Source organism: Pseudophryne corroboree, chromosome 1, assembly GCF_028390025.1.
Source record: "Pseudophryne corroboree isolate aPseCor3 chromosome 1, aPseCor3.hap2, whole genome shotgun sequence".
Lineage (NCBI taxonomy): Eukaryota > Metazoa > Chordata > Amphibia > Anura > Myobatrachidae > Pseudophryne > Pseudophryne corroboree.
In genome coordinates this window covers 575,661,880-575,685,240 of record NC_086444.1, presented here as the reverse complement: position 1 = coordinate 575,685,240, position 23,361 = coordinate 575,661,880, and the positions used below count along the sequence as shown (strand labels likewise).

Here is a 23,361-nt window from a genome sequence, read left to right as displayed (position 1 = left end):
GAGATAAATATAAGTATAAAATATAACTTTTATTTGTATCATAGAGTAAGAATCAGTCAGTGGTCAACAGAGTAACATTCAGATAATATAACAAAGTAGCTAGCAAATAAATGCTGATACTTGATGAGGCAAAAATGAAATAAACTGAATCATCAAATAATTAATAACAATTAAATGCTAATATTAGCATAATAATTCCGACTGCCAAAATACAATAAGAGTGCCCTAAGAATTAAATCGTTTGGAAGACAGATAAGCTGCCAATGTGTATAGGCCCCGCAATAGTCCAAATTAGGATAGTTGAAGCATAGAAGTGTTCTAGAGATTAAAGACTGTAGTATTCGTAGGATGAGTAAGATAGCAAGGTGAATCTGCTGTCAGTGTTAGACTCTGAGCAAAACGGACCAATGTGAGTTCTACTACATTGGGTCTTCCTCAATGGTCGCCCACTAGAGTACTGACCCAGCCCAACACTGATTAGCTTCCAAGATCAGACGGCTTTGGGCGTTTCCAGTGTGGTATGATCGTAAAAGAAAAACGAGCGATAACGGAGACTCAGGAATCACTGATGAGAGTTCACGAAATGTATAGTATGGAGGAAAAAGATGGATCTGCTGCCAATGTTAGACAGGGATAAACCCTGAATCAATGGTGAGAGTCCACGAAAAGATAGATTAGAGTCAAAGAAATAGAAAGCAGAAGACTTGCAAAAAAGAAGCCCTTAGGATAATTGGAAAGTTTGAAAATTAGTTTCCAATAAACATTTCAAAACAATAATTGCTGATAACAATTAATGGCATATAATGGAGAAACAGGCAAACACCTGTGCTGGCTATAGATAAACTAGATAAATTGTGGTCAGATTCTTCACAGCAGTGATAAAGGTAACAAAGTGTCCTAGGCTGAAAAAAGTACCCAAAATGTTTCTAATGCCAGATACAAGCAAGTATCGATAATTGAGCCAAAAGAGAGGATAACAATGTAATGAGTACTCAAGCTCTGAACCTATGAATACATATAATAAGTATGCAGAGATATCTTGCAAATTTAAACGCAGTTAAATTGAGTAAATGGCTTCAGATATAGCATTACTGAACAATTGAAGACTAATTAACATATTGGCATCAATCACGTTCTTTAATTGGACAAATAATGATTGATATAAATAATAATAGATGCCACTGAATACGTTATTGCCGAAGTTCAATTTATCTTTCAAAAAGATGGGGTAGATAAGCAATATTGAAATGCTGGAAAAGGAATAATAATTAATAAATAAATAAATATACATGTATTGTAAAAGGAAGTGCAATTAATTTTTACCAAATAGAGTGGATAAGCAATATGGAAAATGATGGGGAATGAATAAATATATAGATTGATGCTTCTCACAAAATATTCCAAGGGAGTAACAATTGATTGGATGGGGGATTTAAAAAAGAAGTGGAAAAGAATGGGAATTGAAATGCTGTGGGTAAAAAAACACAATGTACTGATATTACCCGTGGCAAATGTTGGATAAGGAATCCCAATCCTGATGTGTGAGGAACCTGTCACTGAAGGGGATGCCCGTGGTGACCGCGAAGAGAAGACACCAGTCACCGTCCTGTGCCCGTGGAAGACCTTAGCTGCCAGTAGTGAGGTAAAGTTCCGTTAATGAAGCAGCGGTTCTCAGTGGATGAAGGCGGAAGGTGCGACCACGCTGGAGGAACGTGCAGCGCAGACGGGTGTTCGTGCAGCAGTCGGTCTCGAATGTGGAGAGCAAGCAGCCGCAGGCATATGACGGAAGCGTGCAGCAATGGATCTCTAATATGGAGAGCGGGCAGCCGCAAGCATATGACAGGAGCGTGCAGCAATGGATCTCTAATATGGAGAGTGGGCAGCCGCAGGCATACGATGGGAGCAGGTACTTGAGGTGAAGGAGGAAAAACAGTCCGAGGCTGGAAACACTAGCAGCAGTTGGAGGATGATATTCCTGCGGGGCTGAGCAGGGCGCCGGGCAGCGGCGGGTGTGGGTGGATGTATGGAACTCAGGAGAGAGAAGGCAGTCGGCGGGAGGTCGGAAGACGCGTTTCACCCGTCAGCCAGGCTTGATCACTTCCTGTTGTGGGCTACGTCCCTGCAGGTTTTTAAAGTGGTCTGAACCGATACTTCACCAATCATTGGACAAATCTAGATCAAAACAGCTGGGATAGATAAACGGATTTGTGTCCTTCATCAGCTGTGTATCATGGATTCATGCAGCCACACAGGCTGTGTATTATACTCAGAGACCAATTGGATTCAGCAGAGAAGCCCCTCAGATGATACCACATAAAAAGGAAAAAATATATATATATATGAAAAAACAAAGAAATTAAATTAAATTTAAAATTTGAAACACAGCCAAAAATAAAGATTAATTAAAACATGACTTTCCACTAATTACGTGATAGAACCAAGAACAACTGATTGGTAATTCTAAATAGACAAAATAGACAAAATTACAGGGATTATAAGGAGCAAATGATCTGGTCTGTCAGATAAAGGAAGACACTGAGCTGTAAGTTCATCATGATTATGCTAGACCGATACTTTACAGGGGAGATCCCCTATTGCAAAAATGAGTATATAAAGAAATTATTACATACTGCATATGCATATATATATATACACATACACACACATATATATATATATATATATATATATATATATATATACACACATACATACTCACACATATTCACACACAATAATAAAATGAAATAAAATAATAATAATAATATGAAATGGTGGATGTTGCGTCCTGGGTAGAAAATGTGAAAAGATCACAGATGACTATAAAGGGGGGTAGTGGGTATAGAAATATGTTGTGGCAAAAGTGAAAGGAGATCAAATTAGGAGAGCTGTGATGTGGATCACAGAAAGTGATTATGTAATTGAAGGAGGGGCAGAGGTGATCCGTGTGGTGGAGAAGATGTAACAAAGATGTGAAAAAGAAAAAAAAATGGGGAAAACTTAAGTACTAATGATAATAATATAGTGGTACCAATAACAAATGAGATATAAATAGAAATGAGAAATGGGGCAGTGATGAAGGTGATATGGGTATTGAAATAAGAGGAAGAGTTAAGGTGAAATGAGAGGGAAACAAAGGGGGGGGGGGAGAAAGGAAAGTAACAATTACGTACAGGATAGGGTATATGTGATAACACAATAATAATGAATGATGGAAACTGCCAATATGGGGAGATATCTAAAAGTGGTTACAAAAAAAGGGGGAGGGTTGTTTATCCATTATAATCTGTGAAAATATCCTGTGAGATAATGTGTATGTCAGTGTAATTAAAAATAATTAAATAAAGTGAATGTGCCACGAGAAATTAAAGAATACTAGGTAAGGACAACGATAGGAAATGAGGGTAAATGCGTATTGTGTGAGAAGTTACTGATATTAATAGGTGTAAATACAGATCAGTTGTGATCCCTAGAGGGCATCAATTAAAGCAAGAAGAAAAGAAAGGGAGAGGTTGAATGTATCTTTATAAAAAGACACTGTAGTTGATATACTCATTAAGACCCAATGGTTTGAGTCCTCCCAGCCTGAATGTCTGTTTGGAGTATTGTAAGCGGGATGCTTTGTGGCATTTGCCTAGTACAGGTTGAGTATCCCTTATCCAAAATGCTTGGGACCAGAGGTATTTTGGATATGGGATTTTTCCGTATTTTGGAATAATTGCATACCATAATGAGATATCATGGCGATGGGACCTAAGTCTAAGCACAGAATGCATTTATGTTTCATATACACCTTATACACACAGCTTGAAGGTCATTTTAGCCAATATTTTTTATAACTTTGTGCATTAAACAAAGTGTGTCTACATTCACACAATTCATTTATGTTTCATATACACCTTATACACACAGCCTGAAGGTAATTTAATACAATATTTTTAATAACTTTGTGTATTAAACAAAGTTTGTGTACATTGAGCCATCAGAAAACAAAGGTTTCACTATCTCAGTCTCACTCAAAAAAGTCTGTATTTCGGAATATTCCGTATTTCGGAATATTTGGATATGGGATACTCAACCTGTAATGGCTTTCTTCTGGCGACTCGACCATGCAGCCCATTTTTCTTCAAATGCCTCCTTATTGTGCATCTTGAAACAACCACACCACTTTTTTTCAGAGAGTCCTGTATTTCAGCTGAAGTTATTTGTGGATTATTATTTGCATCTCGAACAATTTTCCTGGCAGTTGTGGCTGAAATTTTTGTTCGTCTACCTGACTGTGATTTGGTTTCCACAGAATCCCTCATTTTCCACTTCTTAATTAGAGTTTGAACACTGCTGATTGGCATTCTCAATTGCTTGGATATCTTTGTATATCCCTTTCCTGTTTTATACAGTTCAATTACCTTTTCCCGCCGATCCTTTGACAATTCTTTTGCTTTCCCCATGACTCAGAATCCAGACACGTCAGTGCAGCACTGGATGAAAGATGCATGGGTCTTTCAGGAGTCCAGAAACTCACTGACCTTTTATACAAACACACTGATTACAAGCAAACAGATCACAGGTGAGGATGGTTACCTTTAGTAGCCATTCAAACCCGTTTGTGTCAAGTTGTGTGCATGTTATCAGGCCAAAATCTCCAGGGTATGTAAACTTTTGATCAGGGTCATTTGGGTAGTTTCTGTTGTCATTATGATTTAAAAAGAGTAAACACAGTTGTTTGCAAATAAATGGCATCACCCAACCACTAACCATTAGTGAAAGAAAAGTTTGTGAGTTATCATTCATATTCTCTGACAAATGGCCAGAAAATCACAAATTCTGCTAGGGTATGTAAACTTATGAGCACAACTGTATCTGTGTATATGTGTGTATATATCTGTGTATACTGTATGTGTGTGTTTATGTATGTCTGTGCCTAAATGTGTGTGAATCTACTGTATGTATGTATGTATGTATGTATGTATGTATGTATGTATGTGTGTGTGGTGGTGGGTGGGGGCGCCGTGACATGGCCCTGCTCCAGGTGTCATGTCTCCATGCTACGCCTCTTGGTGGCACTGTCAAATATGATGGATGGCAGAAATGGCACCATTGAGAAGGCTTTGATATCCACCGACCTACTGTAGGAAATAAGGCTAGGCTCATTTTTGTGCAAACTTCCACTACCAGGTTTAGGTTCTGTTGATGGCTATAAAATATGTGTACAGTATGTTCTGCTGTTGTGCTAAACTGCCGCTAAACCAAAAATGAGTTTTGTAAGTAAATGTGGTCAGCCATATTAGGCTATGAGTGCCTTCCAGTGGTTTCCTTCAATTCCTGTACTCTACTGTAAATATTTAGCAGCATTTTGTACTGTATATATCTCTGAATGTTATTTTCTCATACGTCCTAGAGGATGCTGGGGACACTTCAAGAACCATGGGGTATAGACGGGATCCGCAGGAGACATGGGCACTTTAAGACTTTTAAGGGGCGTGAACTGGCTCCTCCCTCTATGTGCCTCCTCCAGACTCCAGTCTTAGAATTGTGCCCAGGGAGACTGGTCACACACAGGGGAGCTCTACTGAGTTTCTCTGAAAAGACTTTATGTTAGGTTTTTTATTTTCAGGGAGGCTGCTGGCAATGGTCTCCCTGTATCGTGGGACTTAGGGGAGAGAAGTCAGACCTACTTCTAATGAGTTTAAAGGCTCTGCTTCTTGGCTACAGGACACCATTAGCTCCTGAGGGTTTGGAACACTAGGTACGCCTAGGGGTTCACTCCCAGAGCCCGCCGTCACCCCCCTTGCAGAGCCAGAAGTCAGAAGACAGGTGAGTAGAAGAAGATCAGAAGACTTCAGTGATGGCTTTCTGAGGTACCGCACAGCGATCGCGCTGCGCGCCATGCTCCCACACACGGCGGCACTACAGGGTGCAGGGCGTGGGGGCGCCCTGGGCAACATAAAATCCTCTTTTTAAGGCTGGCAAGAGTGGATTGGAGTGCCTGGGCACAAGATCCGAACCCCCACCAGTAATATATATTAAGAAAATACCGGGGCTGAAGCGTGCCATTAAGGGGGCGGGGCTTAGCCCTCACAGCTCTCACCAGCGCCATTTTCTCTTCACAGAAGCTGCAGAGACGCTGGTCCTCTCCTCCAAACACTGCTGTACAAGTAACAGGGTGCAAAATGGGGGGCTGAGTCGGAGGCTGAGTGCTCTTCCCAGGAGGAGACTGTGGTAGGGACAGAAACGGCTGTGGGAGTGTCCCTGTCAGCACCGCCAACTCCTGATTGGGTAAATGTATTGAATGCCTTGAATGCTAATGTGGCTCTTATTAATAAGATTAGATAAATCTGAAACTCAGAACCAGACATGGAAGAAACCTGTGGAGGATGTTTTATCAGTGCAGGTCCAGACCCCTTCGGGGTCACATAAACGTTAATTTGCTCAGTTGTTAGACACAGATACCAACACGGACAGTGACTCCAGTGTCGACTATAGTGATGCCAAATTAGACCCAAAATTGGCAAAGAACATCCAGTACATGATTGTGGCAATAAAAGATGTGTTACATATCACGGAGGACCCTGCTGTTCCTGATAATAGGGTCTGTATGTTTAAGGGAAAGAAACCTGAGGTAACATTTCCGCCCTCTCATGAACTGAATACCTTTTTTGAAAAAATGTGGGAAAATCCTTACAAAAAGTTTCTGATTCCCAAAAAGATTCAGGTGGCGTATCCGTTCCTCTCTGGGGATAGAGATAAGTGGGAATCATCTCCCATTGTGGACAAGGCTCTATCACGGTTGTCTAAAAAGGTGGCTTTACCGTCTCCTGACACGGCAGCCCTTAAGGATCCTGCGGATCGTAGACAGGAGACTACGTTAAAATCCATTTACATCACCACAGGTACGCTGCTCAGACCAACCATTGCATCGGCGTGGGTGAGTACTGCTATTGAAAAATGGGCAGATAACTTGTCATCTGATATAGATACCCTAGATAGGGATAGCATCCTGTTAACTCTGGGTTATATCAGGGACGCTGCGGCCTACCTAAAGGAGGCGGCGAGAGATATTGGCATTTTGGGATCAAGAGCCAATGCCTTGGCAATTTCAGCTAGACGAGCATTGTGGATTCATCAATAGAATGCTGATGCTGACTCTAAGAAAGCTATGGAGTCTCTCCCATTTAAAGGTAGTGTCTTGTTTTGTGAGGGTCTCACTGATTTGGTATCTACGGCTACCGCGGATAAGTCGTCATTTTTGCCTTATGTTCCTCCACAAAAAAAGAAAGCTCACCACTTTCATATGCAGTCCTTTTGGCCAAATAAATACAAAAAAGGCCGAGGTTATTCCTTCCTTGCCAATAGAGGAAGAGGAAAAGGTAAAAGATCTCCGGCCGTGGCAGGTTCCCAGGAGCAGAAGTCCTCCCTGGCTTCTGCCAAATCCACCGCATAACGCTGGGGCTCCTCTGCGGGAGTCCACACCAGTGGGGGCACGTTTCAGGCTCTTCAGTGAATTCTGGGCTTGTTCACCCTGGACCCATGGGTTTTAGAAATAGTGTCCCAGGGTTACAAACTGGAGTTTCAAGACGTGCCCCCTCACCGATTTTTCAAATCGGCCTTACCAGCTTCTCTTCCGGACAGGAAGGTTGTAAGCGATGCGATACAAAAGTTGTGTCTAAATCAAGTCATTATCAGGGTTCCCCCATCACAACAGGGAGAAGGCTTTTATTCAAGCCTGTTTGTGGTTCCGAAACCGGATGGTTCGGTCAGACCAATTCTGAACCTAAAGTCCCTCAATCTTTACCTAAGAAAATTCAAATTCAAGATGGAATCTCTCCGAGTAGTGATTTCCAGTGTGGAGGAAGGGGATTTCATGGTGTCAGTCGACATAAAGGATGCCTACTTACACGTCCCCATATATGCTCTGCATCAGGCTTACCTGAGGTTTGCTATTCAGGATTGTCATTACCAATTTCAGACGTTGCCATTTGGTCTGTCCACGGCTCCGAGGATTTTCACCAAGGTAATGGCAGAAATTATGGTTCTCCTTCGCAAACAAGGAGTCACAATTATCCCTTACTTGGACGATCTCCTGATAAAGGCGAGATCCAAAGACAAGCTGGAGCAGGACACTGCGCTCTCCCTGACAGTTCTACAGCAACATGGTTGGCTCCTAAACTTGCCGAAGTCACAGTTGAATCCAACGAAATGGCTGTCGATTTTGGGAATGATTCTGGACACGGAATTACAGAGAGTTTTTCTTCCAGAAGAGAAAGCTCTTGAAATTCAGAGTTTGGTCAAACTCGATTGCTGGGGAAGATGGTGGTGGCCTACGAGGCCATTCAATTTGTCAGATTCCATGCCAGAGTGTTTCAGTGGGACCTATTGGACAAGTGGTCTGGATCCCATCTGCACATGCACCGGAAAAATATTCCTATCCTCCAAGACCAGAATCTCACTCCTGTGGTGGCTGCACAGCTCTCACCTCCTAGAGGGATGCAAGTTCGGGATCCAGGACGGAATCCTAGTAACCACGGATGCGAGTCTCCGAGGCTGGGGAGCAGTCACACAGGAAGAAACCTTCCAGGGAAAATGGTCAGCCAGGAAGTTTGTTTACACATAAACGTTCTAGAGTTAAGAGCCATTTACAACGGCCTTCTTCAAGTGGAACGTCTTCTTCGCAACCTGCCCGTCCTAATACAGTCGGACAACATAACAGCAGTAGCGCACATAAACCGCCAGGGCGGAACAAAGAGCAGGACGGCAATGGCGGAGACCACAAAAGGTCTCCGCTGGGCGGAAAGACATACAAGCACTCTGTCAGCAATATTCATTCCAGGAGTGGACAACTGGGAAGCAGACTTCCTCAGCAGACACGATCTCCATCCAGGAGAGTGGGGTCTTCATCAAGAGGTCTTCACAGAAGTGACAAGTCTTTGGGGAATTCCTCAAATAGACATGATGGCGTCTCGCCTCAACAAGAAACTTCAGAGATATTGTTCCAGGTCGAGGGACCCTCAAGCAATAGCAGTGGACGCATTGGTGACACCATGGGTGTTTCAGTTGGTGTACATGTTCCCTCCGCTTCCACTCATTCCAAAGGTGCTAAAGATCATAAGAAGAACAAAGGTTCAGGCAATCCTCATTGTTCCGGACTGGCCAAGGAGGGCTTGGTATCCAGATCTTCAGGAATTACTCATAAAAGATCCCTGGCCTCTTCCTCTATGAGAGGATCTGTTACAGCAGGGGCCGTGCGTATATCACGACTTACCGCGGCTACGTTTGACAGCTTGGCGGTTGAACGCCAGATCCTAGCCCGAAAGGGTATTTCCAGTGAAGTCATTCCCACACTTCTTCAGGCTAGAAAAGGAGTAACGTCAAAACATTATCACCGTTTTTGGAGAAAATATGTGTCTTGGTGTGAATCCAAGAAGGCTCCTACGGAAGAATTTCAGCTAGGGCGTTTTCTCCATTTCCTGCAAGCAGGTGTGGATGCGGGCCTAAAGTTAGGCTCGATTAAAGTACAAATTTCGTCCCTATCGGTTTTCTTTCAAAAACAATTGGCCTTCTTTCCAGAAGTTCAGACTTTCGTGAAAGGAGTTTTGCACATCCAACCTCCATTTGTGCCCCCAGTGGCACCATGGGATCTTAACGTGGTGTTGCATTTCCTTCAGTCACATTGGTTTGAACCTTTACAGAAGGTAGAGTTGAAATTTCTCACTTGGAAAGTGGTCATGCTATTGGCCTTAGCATCCACAAGGCGGGTGTCTGAGTTAGCGGCTTTTTCTCACAAGAGTCCTTACTTGATCTTCCATGAAGATAGAGCGGAGTTGAGGACTCGTCAACATTTTCTGCCGAAGGTGGTTTCATCGTTCCACATGAACCAGCCTATTGTGGTACCGGTGGCTACTGACGCCTTTGCGGACTCAAAATCTCTCGATGTTGTCAGGGCCTTAAAGATTTATGTCACCAGAACGGCTCAACTTAGGAAAACGGAAGCTCTGTTTGTCCTGTACGCTGCCAACAAGATTGGGACGTCTGCTTCCAAGCAGACTATTGCGCGCTGGATCTGTAATACGATTCAGCATGCTCATTCTATGGCTGGATTGCCGTTACCGAAATCAGTGAAGGCCCACTCTACCAGAAAGGTGGGCTCATCCTGGGCGGCTGCCCGGGGGGTCTCGGCATTACAACTCTGCCGAGCAGCTACTTGGTCGGGTTCAAACACTTTTGCGAAATTTTGCAAGTTTGATACCCTGGCTGATGAGGACCTCATGTTTGGTCAGTCGGTGCTGCAGGGTCATCCGCACTCTCCTGCCCGTTCTAGAGCTTTGGTATAAACTCCATGGTTCTTGAAGTGTCCCCAGCATCCTCTAGGACGTATGAGAAAATAGGATTTTAATACCTACCGGTAAATCTTTTTCTCTTAGTCTGTAGAGGAAGCTGGGCGCCCGTCCCAGTGCGGACTCTGTCTGCAGTTATTTGTTATTAGTTATGTTTACACACAGGTTGTGTTTCTGTTATTGACAGCCTGTTGCTGACATGGTTCATGCCGTTGACTGGAATTCTGTTAAATGCCATGTTGTACGGCGTGTTTATGGTGTGAGCTGGTATGTATCTCACCTTAGTTTAACAATAAAACCTTTCCTCGATATGTCCGTCTCCCTGGGCACAGTTCCTATAACTGGAGTCTGGAGGAGGGACATAGAGGGGGGAGCCAGTTCACGCCCCTTAAAAGTCTTAAAGTGCCCATGTCTCCTGCGGATCCCATCTATACCCCATGGTTCTTGAAGTGTCCCCAGCATCCTCTACGGACTAAGAGAACAGGATTTAATGGTAGGTATTAAAATCCTATTATCTGTTGCATATAAATCGGTTTGGAGTTTTGATTTTGCCATTTTTACAGGGTTTATTTAACCCCTTTATTTTGAGTAAATAATATACAGCACAGGACACTACCACTGGTCTGATGCAGGACAACACAGCGACACTTTAAGGGACTCATTATACAGCAGCACTGGACATATGGCAGCAGAGGACACCACCACTATGACTGATCACTGGACTGACTGATGCACAGGAGACTACCACTGGTCTGATGCAGAACAACACAGAAACACTGTAAGGGACTTATTATACAGCAGCACTGGACATATGGCAGCAGAGGACACCACCACTGTGACTGATCACTGGACTGACTGATGCACAGGACACTACCACTGGTCTGATGCAGAATAACACAGAAACACTGTAAGGGACTTATTATACAGCAGCACTGGACATATGGCAGCAGAGGACACCACTGTGAATTGTCACTGGACTGACTGATGCACAGGACACTACCACTGGTCTGATGCAGGACAACACAGCGACACTGTAAGGGACTCATTATACAGCAGCACTGGACATATGGCAACAGAGATCACCGCCACTGTGACTGGTCACTGGACTGACTGATGCACAGGACACTACCACTGGTCTGATGCAGGACAACACAGCAACACTGTAAGGGACTTATTATACAGCAGCACTGGATATATGGCAGCAGAGGATACCACCACTGTGACTGGTCTCTGGGACTGACTGATGCAACATAAGACACTACACTGGACTGAGCAGCACAAGACAGAACTATAATTGCCACCCCACTTTCCCGCCCGCACAGACACTGAGGATGGAGACACGACCTCTCACTACACTCTCCAGGACTGGAGTGAAAATGGCGGCGACGCGCGGCTCCTTGTATGGTATCCAAACCCCACGAGAATCCAACAGCGGGATGATGATGTTTTGCCTCGTTCTGGTTTCTGAGTCAGGTGGGAAAACCCGAGCCAGGCTCGGATCCGGGCTCGGGGTGTGAAGTTCGGTAGGGTTTGGTTCTCTGAGAACCGAACCCGCTCATCTCTAGTTTATTAATGGACTGTTTTTAATCCCGTACAAGACATAAAGACATAAAATTGGCACCTTATAGTATCATCCCCTGTGTTTTAGTCTGGGTTACGGTAATGAGTTGTATTTGCATCTTACTTATACGACCTGTTTAGCGAAGTGCGACGCTATATGAGCGATATTTCCTATCAGCTGAGGGAGCTCTAGCAGCCTCTTTGATTTCAGTGCGGGTTCTCATGGTCTCTCACAGAAATGAGTTAACATTCAGAGCTGCGTTCCTTCTGGTGTGTGTGTGGACTTGGGCCCATTGTTGTGTTTATAAGGGAGCTAATACTGATTTTAAATTTCCCATCGGAGAGAATACATACCATTATTTTCATTTATGGCCTGTTTTGCACACACATTTCTGCCAATGTATGCATTTTACACTACTAATGATCAGTCAGTGCTCAGCAGAGGCACCAACAGCTGTGCCGCGCCCAGGTACTGAGAGGGGGCGTGGTCAATGCAGGTAGGTGTGGCCAGCCCCCCTTCATATGAAATATTAAAAATTCTTTGGTATTGTGCGGCCGCAAATTAGGTGCGAGTGCCGGCATGGGGGCTGATGGACACCGGCGGCAGGAAGTGGGCAGGTGATTGATCACCCCCCCCCCCCCTCACATCACACAGTGACGCAGGGAGAGAAAGGAATGACTTCTTTTCCAGCTGCCCCTCTCCCCAGGCCAGCACACAGTGGCATCTGTGCTGGGTTGGTGAGAGAGGTTGCTGCTGCTACCTGCTCAAGGGAAGGATGGGGATAAGCGTGACCCCCCCAATGGTGCAGCTGGGAACAGATGGACTACATGTGACTGCTGACGGTCCTTATAGAGTGCTGATCGATGGTGCGCTGTGGGTCTCTGCAGTTACAGCGGCTGAGGTGCAGTCAGAGGCGTCAGCGGGTGTGGTGACACCCAGTGCGCACCCTTGATATGACAGCGCGCCTGAGGCGAGCTCGTGGCAAAAAGGCGGTGTGGTCACAAATAAAGCGGCGTGGCCTAGCAGATCGTACTCCGGGGGCATGCCCAGCATCTCCGGAGATGCTCGGCTGTACTGGGCTGTCCCCAGAGATTGTCTGCAGCGCTGCCGGCTCCTCTTCTGTGACAGAAGCCAGGTGCTGTAGCAGAATTTCACACTGCAGCACCTGGCTCCTGTCACTGCGTAGGAGCCCACAGATTGGTGTCACCCCTTCTAGGCGTCACACCCGAGTGTGGGCCGCACCCCCCTGCACCCGCCTTGTGACACCACTGGGTGCAGTCTGTTTGTCCCCAGAGCCAGACCCTGCTTGGCACTAATGCTGGGTGCACTGCGGGTCACTGGATGTTAAGTGGCTAAATGCGGTGATAGATGTTGAAGTTGGCGCCACTGATAATTGGTATGAGGTAAATCCACATGTGCAAAGGTAAAAAAGTCACCTAAACAGTCAGTATCCAGACGCTTTGTATCCACCATGCATTCCTCTGCACAACAGGGCAGCTTTATCAAGAGGCAATTATATATTAATACTGTGACTTTATATGTTAATATAAGTGTACATATACACAAATAACCCCGGGAGGTGTGTGAACACTTTTATTGTTAGTTTGATAAAATCATCAAATATTTATTATATTGTCTCATGCATCACTAATCACCCTCTGGGTTTCTGTTTGTTATTCCCAATAGACATCCATAGCCCATGGGGTCCCATGTTCTGAACTGGAGCCATGTGTTATGTATGTTTATGTATAAGCGAGGCTGAATGACTGGTTGTAAAACAAACTTTCTTTAATGCGGATGCTTTTATTGCAAATGAAGCCTTCATAATGGTACTGGGAAATGTGACCAGAAAGTCCACAAATCAGTATCAAAGTGCTGATACACCCCTGTGATATCACAGTTGATTTGAGGGGAAATTATCCCGATAATACAGAATAAGACCTCAGTTGGGAAGTGACTGTATCTGCCATTGTGTGATCAGCTCAAAAGTTTCAAGAGTTCATCAAAAATCAACGTATTTGAGATGAAGATGCAATCTTGAGAGATATAATTACTGACAGACATCCTGTCAGTAATTATATATACATACCCACACACACATTGGCAGATTGGGGGGGAAGGGGATACCAAGGCACATGCCTACCCTGTCAATTAGGAGGGACCGTGTGGCATTGCAATAAATCAGACTGACTCATACTGTATATACTGTATGCCGCTGCCAGCCCGCCCATCCCCCAGTAACTTAGAGCAGCTGACTGGCTGAGCTGTCAACTGCTGTCTAACTCAGTGCGTTCCAACTGGATTCTTTCCCTCTCCTTTCCCAATTGCTCCAACCCCAGCTTCCTTGTGAGGATGTCCTTGCCACCGGCACAGGGGGGATGCGATCAAGATCCCGCCGGATGGAATCCCGACACTGGAATTCCGACCGGCGCAATCCCGACATATTCTCCCTCCGTGGGTGTCCATGACACCTATAGAGGGAGAATAAATTAGTGTGCCGAGCGTAGCGAGGCACCATACCCGCAGCGTGGCGAGCGCAGCGAGCCCGCAAAGGGCTGCGTTCTGCTCACCACCCCTGTCGGGATTGTGCCGGTCGGGATTCCGGTGTCGGTATTCCGACCGCCGGGATCCCGTCCAGCGGGATTTTGTACTGATCCCGCACAGGGGATCTAACATCACAAACTCATGACCGCCCCTGGCGTTATATACAAGGAGGAACCACCATACAAGCACTGCAGCTCTGGGCCCAGGTAAGAAAATTGTAATACTGCATATTTGTCACCCTTACCAGTCAGTCACCCAGTGCTCTTATCCTCTCCCAGTTCCCATTGCCTTTCCCTGTCACCCACTGACTCTCCCTGGTGTCACCAACTGGCTCTTCCTTTTGTCACCCTTCCTGTCAACCTCTCCCTGTCACCCACTGCCCTCGGTGGCTCTTTGTGACTCTTTGAAAAAGAATTCTTCATCCGGAACCTATCAGTGACCTGTGGAGAGGGGACTGAAACCACCATTTTGGCTGGTTGGGTGACGACACATACAACCAGAGGGACGCAGGAATATCAGCAACCAGGACGCAATAAAATAAACCTTTATATGAACATAGGGTATTACTTAAGGTCAGTCTCTGGGTTCCTGTTGTCTAGTTGTGGCACATATATGAATTAAAATTTCTACATAAGAGCTATACATACAAAGATACCATTATGTGCAAATAGGGCACTGTTTTAAGGTCAGTGTCCCAAAAAAGGTCTTGATGTACATATAGAATCTATTAGTGTGTGGATTCTCATCAACTATTCTTTATTTTTGCATGAACCCTTTGGAAGCAAGAAAGAGACTTTCTTGGAGGGTCTTCTCGAAGTGCACTATGTGTGTATGAAGTGAACTTTGTGTAGAAAAATATCCTGACTGGAAAAGGTCCGGTCTTGAGAGGTAGCGCTTGGGTTTTATTCCAATTCTGTTTTGTGGTCTGGTAGGAACCAAAATGTGGCTCGGGAATAAGATCAGGCAACAGCCCTGGCGCAAGTTATAAACAGACTTTTTATTGTTCTGGAGATGAGATGTGTATTATATATATATATATATATATATATACACATATATATATATATATATACATACATACACATATACACACACACACACACACACACACACACACACACACACTCCAGGACAATGAAAGGAATCACTTTCTTTATTACCCCTGGGTGATTTTGGTCCTGAGCATCATAAAAAGCATGACTGCTTACATAGTACTGACAAATTATAGATTTAAGAACACCCAAGCAATGTCATTTTTTTAATGAAGAGAAAACAGCAACAATGGTACATTAAAAAAAATCTAGACTTTTATAACTGCTTTCCCAATGTTCTCTCCATTAAGCATCCCCATGAATCCAGCTGGCATGTTCTCAAAACCATTAGTGATGTGTTCATGATATTTCAGCTTTCCCTGGAAAACAAGAGTAATGTGTACTGTAACTAATGATTAATAATTATGGCACTGCAGTGATTACAAACAATCTGCATAGTGACAGACATTTTCATTTTTAATGAAAATATCCCAGCTATGTAGTAACTCACACGGTTAGTGATAGCCTCTGTCCCTTTGAGTTACTTCCCTGGCATTTTAGAAGAGTCTTTCACATTTGTCTGCATGCACATAGTGTCAGATTCAGTGTCACATGTGACACTGTGCGCATGCAGACCCTGTGACACTGTGTGCATGCAGACCCTGTGACACTGTGCGCATGCAGACCCTGTGACACTGTGCGCATGCAGACCCTGTGACACTGTGCGCATGCAGACCCTGTGACACTGTGCGCATGCAGACCCTGTGACACTGTGCGCATGCAGACCCTGTGACACTGTGCGCATGCAGACCCTGTGACACTGTGCGCATGCAGACCCTGTGACACTGTGCATGTTCCCGGAATCAGAGCTGGCACTTGATGGAGGCAGCAGCAGAGCGATCCAAAGTGCTCGGCCCTGCTATCATGCCACCATAGGCTTAAAGTGGTTTACAGCATCTGAAGATGGCGTAAACTAATGGGGCTAAACTCAAAGCATTGCTTTTTGGAGTTTGGTACATAGGGGTCAGATAGTAGTCCCCATTGAAAATAATATGGACTGTGATCTGCAGCTCAATTAGCCTTCTGCAGGACATTTTCGTGAAATTTCATGCACAAGGCTATTAGTACAAATGTGTCCTCATACATCTTGCCTCAATACACCATGCAGCATGAGATGCCTGGCGTGCGTGAGCGGCCAGGTAGCGTGAGAATATTTTAGTGTCGGGCGTCTTTTTTGCTTCTTTGGCCAGACATGCAGTTTATTTTTTTTTATTTTTTATGAAACTAAGCTTGATAAACAGGCCTCTAAAAGTGCACATTTTATAAATAATTTTGTGATTAAATTACCTATACTGCTACTAAGCGGACCAGGGCCATCTTAACAGCATTGTAGACCCTGGGCAATGCACTGTGGCCTCTACACACCTATTCATGGGAATAATTAAAAAAAAAAATCATAACCAACCCCTCCTTACGGTCCCACGCCATATCTCCACATGATTCCAGTCAGTGAATGGATGTCAGCACTCTGATTGGTGGAGAGCTCCAGCCATCCACCAATCAGCTTGCTGACAGCCATTCACTGGTTGCAGGCTGAGAGGACGGTAGAGAATGCTGCTTAGCTGCTCTGATTGTGTGAAATTCTCAGAGTGTCCAGGTAGCATTTTCTGCCTGCCAAGCTGCTCCGGAGGTACCAGCCCGTCCCTGCTGGAAGTCCCCTAGAATTGAGGAGCTCTGGGCCTCTGCCAAGTGTGCCCATACATTTAGATGGCCCTAAAATTAAGCCAATCTCTTTCTTTTCATATTTGCAAAAAATAAAATGTAATTTTTAGTAGTGATGAGCGAGGTTCGGTTTTACTCGGTTTTACTCGGTTCTCAAAACGGCATCTTATTGGCTCACGGATGTCACGTGTTTTGGATAGCCAATAAGATGCCGTTTTGAGAACCGAGTAAAACCGAGTAAAACCGAACCTCGCTCATCACTAATTTTTAGTATATTGAACCATTACAGAACCAAATGATATCTGCCCTACCGGAATCCACTATGTTCTAACAAGACATATCAAATTCTATCAAATATGGCTCTGCAGCAAAGCCACGTATGCAAATATCACCATCGATCTGTTTCCCACCATCTTAAATCCTACAGCAAGAGTGGTCTAGATCTAGATCTCTTGCTGCTCCGCATCTGACCACTGTGTACATGCCTAAACTGGCTCCTCATGTCCCCTAGAATTCAGTAAAAATTGCTCACCCTCACCGTCATACCTCTCAAAGCTCATCTCATTATGCTGTCCCTCATAGAGATACCTCTGATCTGCGACTGGTAGTCACCACTCTCTCTCCTGCACAGAAGACTTCTCACGTGTCACTACCCACCAATAGAATTCACTACCAAATCACACTCGAAAATACATCTCATTATTCTAACTTGTACTTCCATCTACACTACTCACAACTATCCCAGTCTCCACCCTGTGCAACACTTGTTCCAGCTGTATCTGCACCCAAATAGACTATATTGTCAGCAATCTCATAAGCAGAGTCAGAGTAAAGGTGTGTACACACGGTGATATTCGGGCTAGCCCCGATTCTCACTATGCGATAGGGACTAGCGATACGGACTATGTACGATTTTGGCTAAGTGTCAATCTTTTACACGAGATAGTCAAAATTGACTTGCCTGTACAGCCTATCTAGGCTTCCGAAACCGACCTCGCGGGACCGTGTATAGGTATCGCAAGGTGACTTTCACCTTGCGATCTGCACTAACTTTCCTTACGATTTTGACTATGTAGTCAAAATCGTAAGAAAAAATCTTACCGTGTGTACACACCTTAACACCAATAATTACAAGAAAAAAACTTTGCAAAAAGTAAGAATAGCTTAAGGTTTTCAACAAATTGTTAATAAGAGAAATGTTAGTTCTTTTTGTTTAAAGACAGAAAAGTAATTTACTATGGCATGTCTAGCCCTAGATTAATGTTACATCAGATTATTAGTAAATATCTTCTAATGTGCATTTAATCCAGTTATAATGACATCATCAACATATAGATTGCAGTTACCTCTGAAACCCACTGCAGGAGTTGCTTCTGTCCCTCCCGAAATTTCTCTTGCCAGCGAGACACAAGGAACCCTTCCATGCGGAGTTGTTTAGTAACAAGATATGTTTGAATATAGGGTCCTATCAGGGAAATATAAAGAACATTAGATATCAGTATATAACAGTAATGATCACTGCAACTATACAATGCAGCATAACAACTGTGTATCCTACTGCATATCAACACAAAAACAATTATCATTCCTGTAGCCACACCAAGCTATTAAGGGATCTACAGAGAATATATGTCATTTATACTAGTCCCTGCCAAGGAGCAAGGAGCTTACAGTCTACAGGCTTAAGAGATTGATGCAGTTCACATCGCTGCTGCGTCTTTGGATGCAGAAACGTGAAACTATGCTAATGCAGGATGAGGCGTCTGATGGAAAAAGATGCCTCCTGCCAGCATCGCAGATCTGAGTGCTGTGTCCTAAGACCCAGCACCGGACCATCTGCGAGGCCACCCGAGTAATCCTAAAATTACTCAGAATGGCCCTCTGTGTTGGAAGACTCCGACCCTGACCTAGGAACTTCCCAAAAACGGGGGAGACATCCCTGTTTTTGGGAATGCTTCCCAGCACCGCATACTCCCAGCCCCCAAACGGCAGTATGAAGCTCCCTGGGCACATATGACAATGTAGGACCTGTTCGGCACATGCCCCACCATCGGAGATGTACGCAATCTATCGGGTTTACGTACTTCTCCGAATTAGGCCCTAAACTCACCAACATACAAAAAGACAGAGAGACAGTTACACCAGCGCTCAAATGTATATAATAGAAATACTTATTCCAAAAATGAAAGTCGGAAAAGAGAAAAATGTGCATAGTGTAATACTGTTTTAATATAAAGCACATACAATATAATAAAAATGTTAACACGCACAATAAAATGATCCAGCCTATACAATAATTTCAAAATCACAGAATGTTGCACCAAAAGCGCCTATAGTAAAGGCTGGGTAGAAAATATGCAAGTACTGTATCAATATTGTATGAGAACTACTCAAAACTTCTCAACTAGGCATAAACAATAGATACTCCATATATGGCAACAGAATTCACAATATAGTCAAGTTCTGGTGTATCCTTGGCAGACTTGCAGAGTAAATAATTACCAGTCAGATGAAAAGAACTGGCAAGTTCTTACAAGCATAGGTATTAAGTTCCCGGGCTGCAGCTCCAGGCTTGCTGTATGCGTTCACTCCAGTGGTCCTCCGGTTCCCCCGTTGTAGCACCCGTGCGTTCCAACTCTCACCGGGGTCTTTCTCTGGGTAAGCCTCCAAGGGTATGTATGTCCGTGTCCTCCTGGCGATGTTTATAAAGCAATATTTGAAGGGGACTTATCCTGCGCTTCTTGATAAGATCACCGTCACACTAGGCTCCCAGAAGTGTTTTGTTGGGCTCATATGGATGGCATATAAAAGAGAATATCGTATATAGTGACGTACAATTTTACTCATCCATGTAACAAATAACAATGCAGTAACAATATACACAGGTTAAAAACATTCCATATTTGGCATAAAAATAGCAGCAATGGTTAAAAATGGCTCAATGGCCTGGACTGGATTAAGAGGAGAAATGGAAAATTACCAGAATGATTTGAACTGCATGAGCAGTTCAAAAACAGCTTGCGGGTTTTTAGTGGGACAGGGGAACCCGGGAATCCCCTATACCTCGCTGTACTGCACTGGTCAGTCCTCCGGCACTCCTCAGCTCACTGTCCTGTCTCCACCAACGCGTTTCAACCTCATACAGAGGTCTTTTTCAAGGTGTAAAGTGATTTAATGTGCTGCTGAAAAAAAAGATCTATTTAAAAGTCCTGTGGCCAATCACCTTTCGGCGGCCGCAGCTGGACCCTATCTTAATGATTGTTCCACTCTGTCCCATGTTGTGTGGCTCCACCTCTCATTTCCTGTTAACAGGAAATGAGAGGTGGAGCCACACAACATGGGACAGAGTGGAACAATCATTAAGATAGGGTCCAGCTGCGGCCGCCGAAAGGTGATTGGCCACAGGACTTTTAAATAGATCTTTTTTTTCAGCAGCACATTAAATCACTTTACACCTTGAAAAAGACCTCTGTATGAGGTTGAAACGCGTTGGTGGAGACAGGACAGTGAGCTGAGGAGTGCCGGAGGACTGACCAGTGCAGTACAGCGAGGTATAGGGGATTCCCGGGTTCCCCTGTCCCACTAAAAACCCGCAAGCTGTTTTTGAACTGCTCATGCAGTTCAAATCATTCTGGTAATTTTCCATTTCTCCTCTTAATCCAGTCCAGGCCATTGAGCCATTTTTAACCATTGCTGCTATTTTTATGCCAAATATGGAATGTTTTTAACCTGTGTATATTGTTACTGCATTGTTATTTGTTACATGGATGAGTAAAATTGTACGTCACTATATACGATATTCTCTTTTATATGCCATCCATATGAGCCCAACAAAACACTTCTGGGAGCCTAGTGTGACGGTGATCTTATCAAGAAGCGCAGGATAAGTCCCCTTCAAATATTTCTTTTTTTGCATGTACACCACTGGGTGAAGGAATTGGGAACCTTCTACTGAAGGGGGTGTGTCCAGCTGCTATATTAGTGCGCACTAAGAATTTTCCTAAAACTCTGTTTTTTACCTGATGTTTATAAAGCTCCCGCTCGCACTCTGATTGGTCCCAGCGCGTTATTTTTAAATTATTGTATCAGCTGGATCATTTTATTGTGTGTGTTAAAATTTTTTATTATATTGTATGTGCTTTATATTAAAACTGTATTATACTATGCACATTTTTCTCTTTTCCGATTTTCATGCTATTTGACTGGGAAAAGGAGACAAGGACACAACGTCACTGACCTGTTTCCATTTTTGGAATAAGTATTTCTATTATATACATTTGAGCGCTGGTGTAACGGTCTCTCTGTCTTTTTGCATTACTCATTGGTGGAGAGTAGGAAAAACCTCTTTTAGAGTTATAGTATCATCAGCTGCTCCTGCGCACAGTGGCTCAGGTGTCTTTTATTTGTATCACCAACATACTAGCACAATAGGGTTAATTTGTCAGATGCCAAGTAATCAACCTGTATTGAGAAATCCAGAGCACACAGAGGAAGGACATAGTATTACAAACTACATATTGATATGCCATGACTAGAAAATTAACTCATGGCCTCAGTGCTGTGAGGAACAGATGCTAACAATTAGACCCCAATGCACAATACCATAGGGGTGTGACACCCGATTCATAGGAGAAGTTTGTCAACACCTATATGCACCATATACGTTTGTTTTACTGATCTCTACTACCAAATGCCATAAGGGTATCGCACTACTGTATTCCCTTCTTTTGATCATTTTATGTCCATGAACATTGGTTTCTTGGAACACAAAAGACATCTTTGCAAGGGAAGTAATTTAATTTTATTCCTGCACATAACCACCCCTCCTGTAGCACCAAGTGCATTTTTATAGTGAAAACTCTGGAGTAAAAAGTCTATGGCAGGTGAGACAGTACCTGTCATGCCTGCCTTTTCCACACATCTCTGATCAAAACTCACCAAATTTCCAGCAGTATATACTGCTGCACCTGTGTATAATGCCCAGATGCACCCTTTGGCTCAGGGGTGGCCAACCAGAGACAAAAAGCCAAAAAAAAAAAGTGTTCGGTATGTCAAAGAGCCGACATCGAGCCGAAGGCGCACATGCAAAAATGGGGGGTGGCCTTGTGCCTTCTAGGACACGCCCCTGGTATAAAATACATTGAAAAAGCCAAAGCCACCATAAAATTCATTGAAAAAGCCACTTCCACATAAAATCATTGTAAAAGCCAGATCCACATAAAATAGATTGAAAAATCCAGATTCACATAATACACTTCAACTCCCCCATGTGTCACTCCAACCAGCAACCTCTTGTCACTCCAACCAGCACCCTCTTGTCACTCCAACCAGCACCCTACTGTCACTTCAGCCAGCACCCTCATGTGTCACTTCAGCTTCCCCCAATTCATGCCACTGCAGCAGCCCATTATGTGTCCTCTGTTTGCTGGTGGGTGTCTCATCTCTAGTATCTGTCCCCCTCAGTTCTAAGTACCCGTAGTGCTGCTACGTGTTTTTCTGGAGAGCAGTGGTTACCAGATCTGTTGTGGTCATGTGACTGTGTGTTAGGACCACATTTGAAGAAAGAAAGAGCCGCATGTGGCTCAAGAGCCACAGGTTGGCCACCGCTGCTTTGGCTCATGTATGTGTGTAAATCTGGCTCTGGTACTTGGCAGTGCTTTCTCAACCATTTACCTCACCGCACGTCACTGTATTACATGTATTATTTTATCGAAAAATTACCTGATGGAAGCACTGCATCATTATACAGGGAGATGGCACCACACACAGAAATTCTTCCAAAGGTCTTCATTTGTGGAATAGCAGCATCAGCAAACTTCCCACCCACCTGCAGAGCAGAGTATGCTGATTAACCCATCATCTGCTTTCTTTGTACTCACAAAACCATTATAATACAAAAATATTTCAGGTTCTGGTGGTGTATAAGGGACAACCAGTTGACCACCCATACATTGGTTGCGGAGACCGCCAACACTGAAGTTCCAGAGGGGTCGGGCAAATGCCCATCCAGCTGTAATGTGTGGACAAACATATCGAGCAGTCAGTTGGTGGTAAATGTGTGTAGCTCATCTAATAGACTGCTCGGTCAGTGTGATGGAGGAACTGCAGACAAATAGGCTAGGTGTGTACCCAGCCTTAGTCAATATGTGATTGGTTATTTGAATTCCAAGAT

The 23,361-nt window shown here is 44.0% G+C and overlaps 1 protein-coding gene and 1 pseudogene across 2 annotated transcripts in view; both read right to left on the bottom strand.

Moving 5' to 3' along the window:
• Positions 1-413: 413 nt before the first annotated feature.
• LOC134949780 (5S ribosomal RNA) lies at positions 414-532 on the bottom strand (annotated as a pseudogene).
• Positions 533-15,681: 15,149 nt separating this feature from the next.
• Positions 15,682-23,361, bottom strand: part of LOC134899817 (prostaglandin reductase 1-like) — an 86,519-nt gene continuing 78,839 nt past the window's right edge. For both annotated transcript variants that reach the window (XM_063914199.1, XM_063914200.1), the window contains 3 exons: positions 22,911-23,016; positions 18,536-18,654; positions 15,682-15,847 (listed from right to left, as the gene is read on the bottom strand). In XM_063914199.1, coding sequence (XP_063770269.1) covers positions 15,737-15,847; positions 18,536-18,654; positions 22,911-23,016 — 336 coding nt within the window. In that variant the 3' untranslated portion in view covers positions 15,682-15,736. The remainder of the gene's footprint in view (positions 15,848-18,535; positions 18,655-22,910; positions 23,017-23,361) is intronic.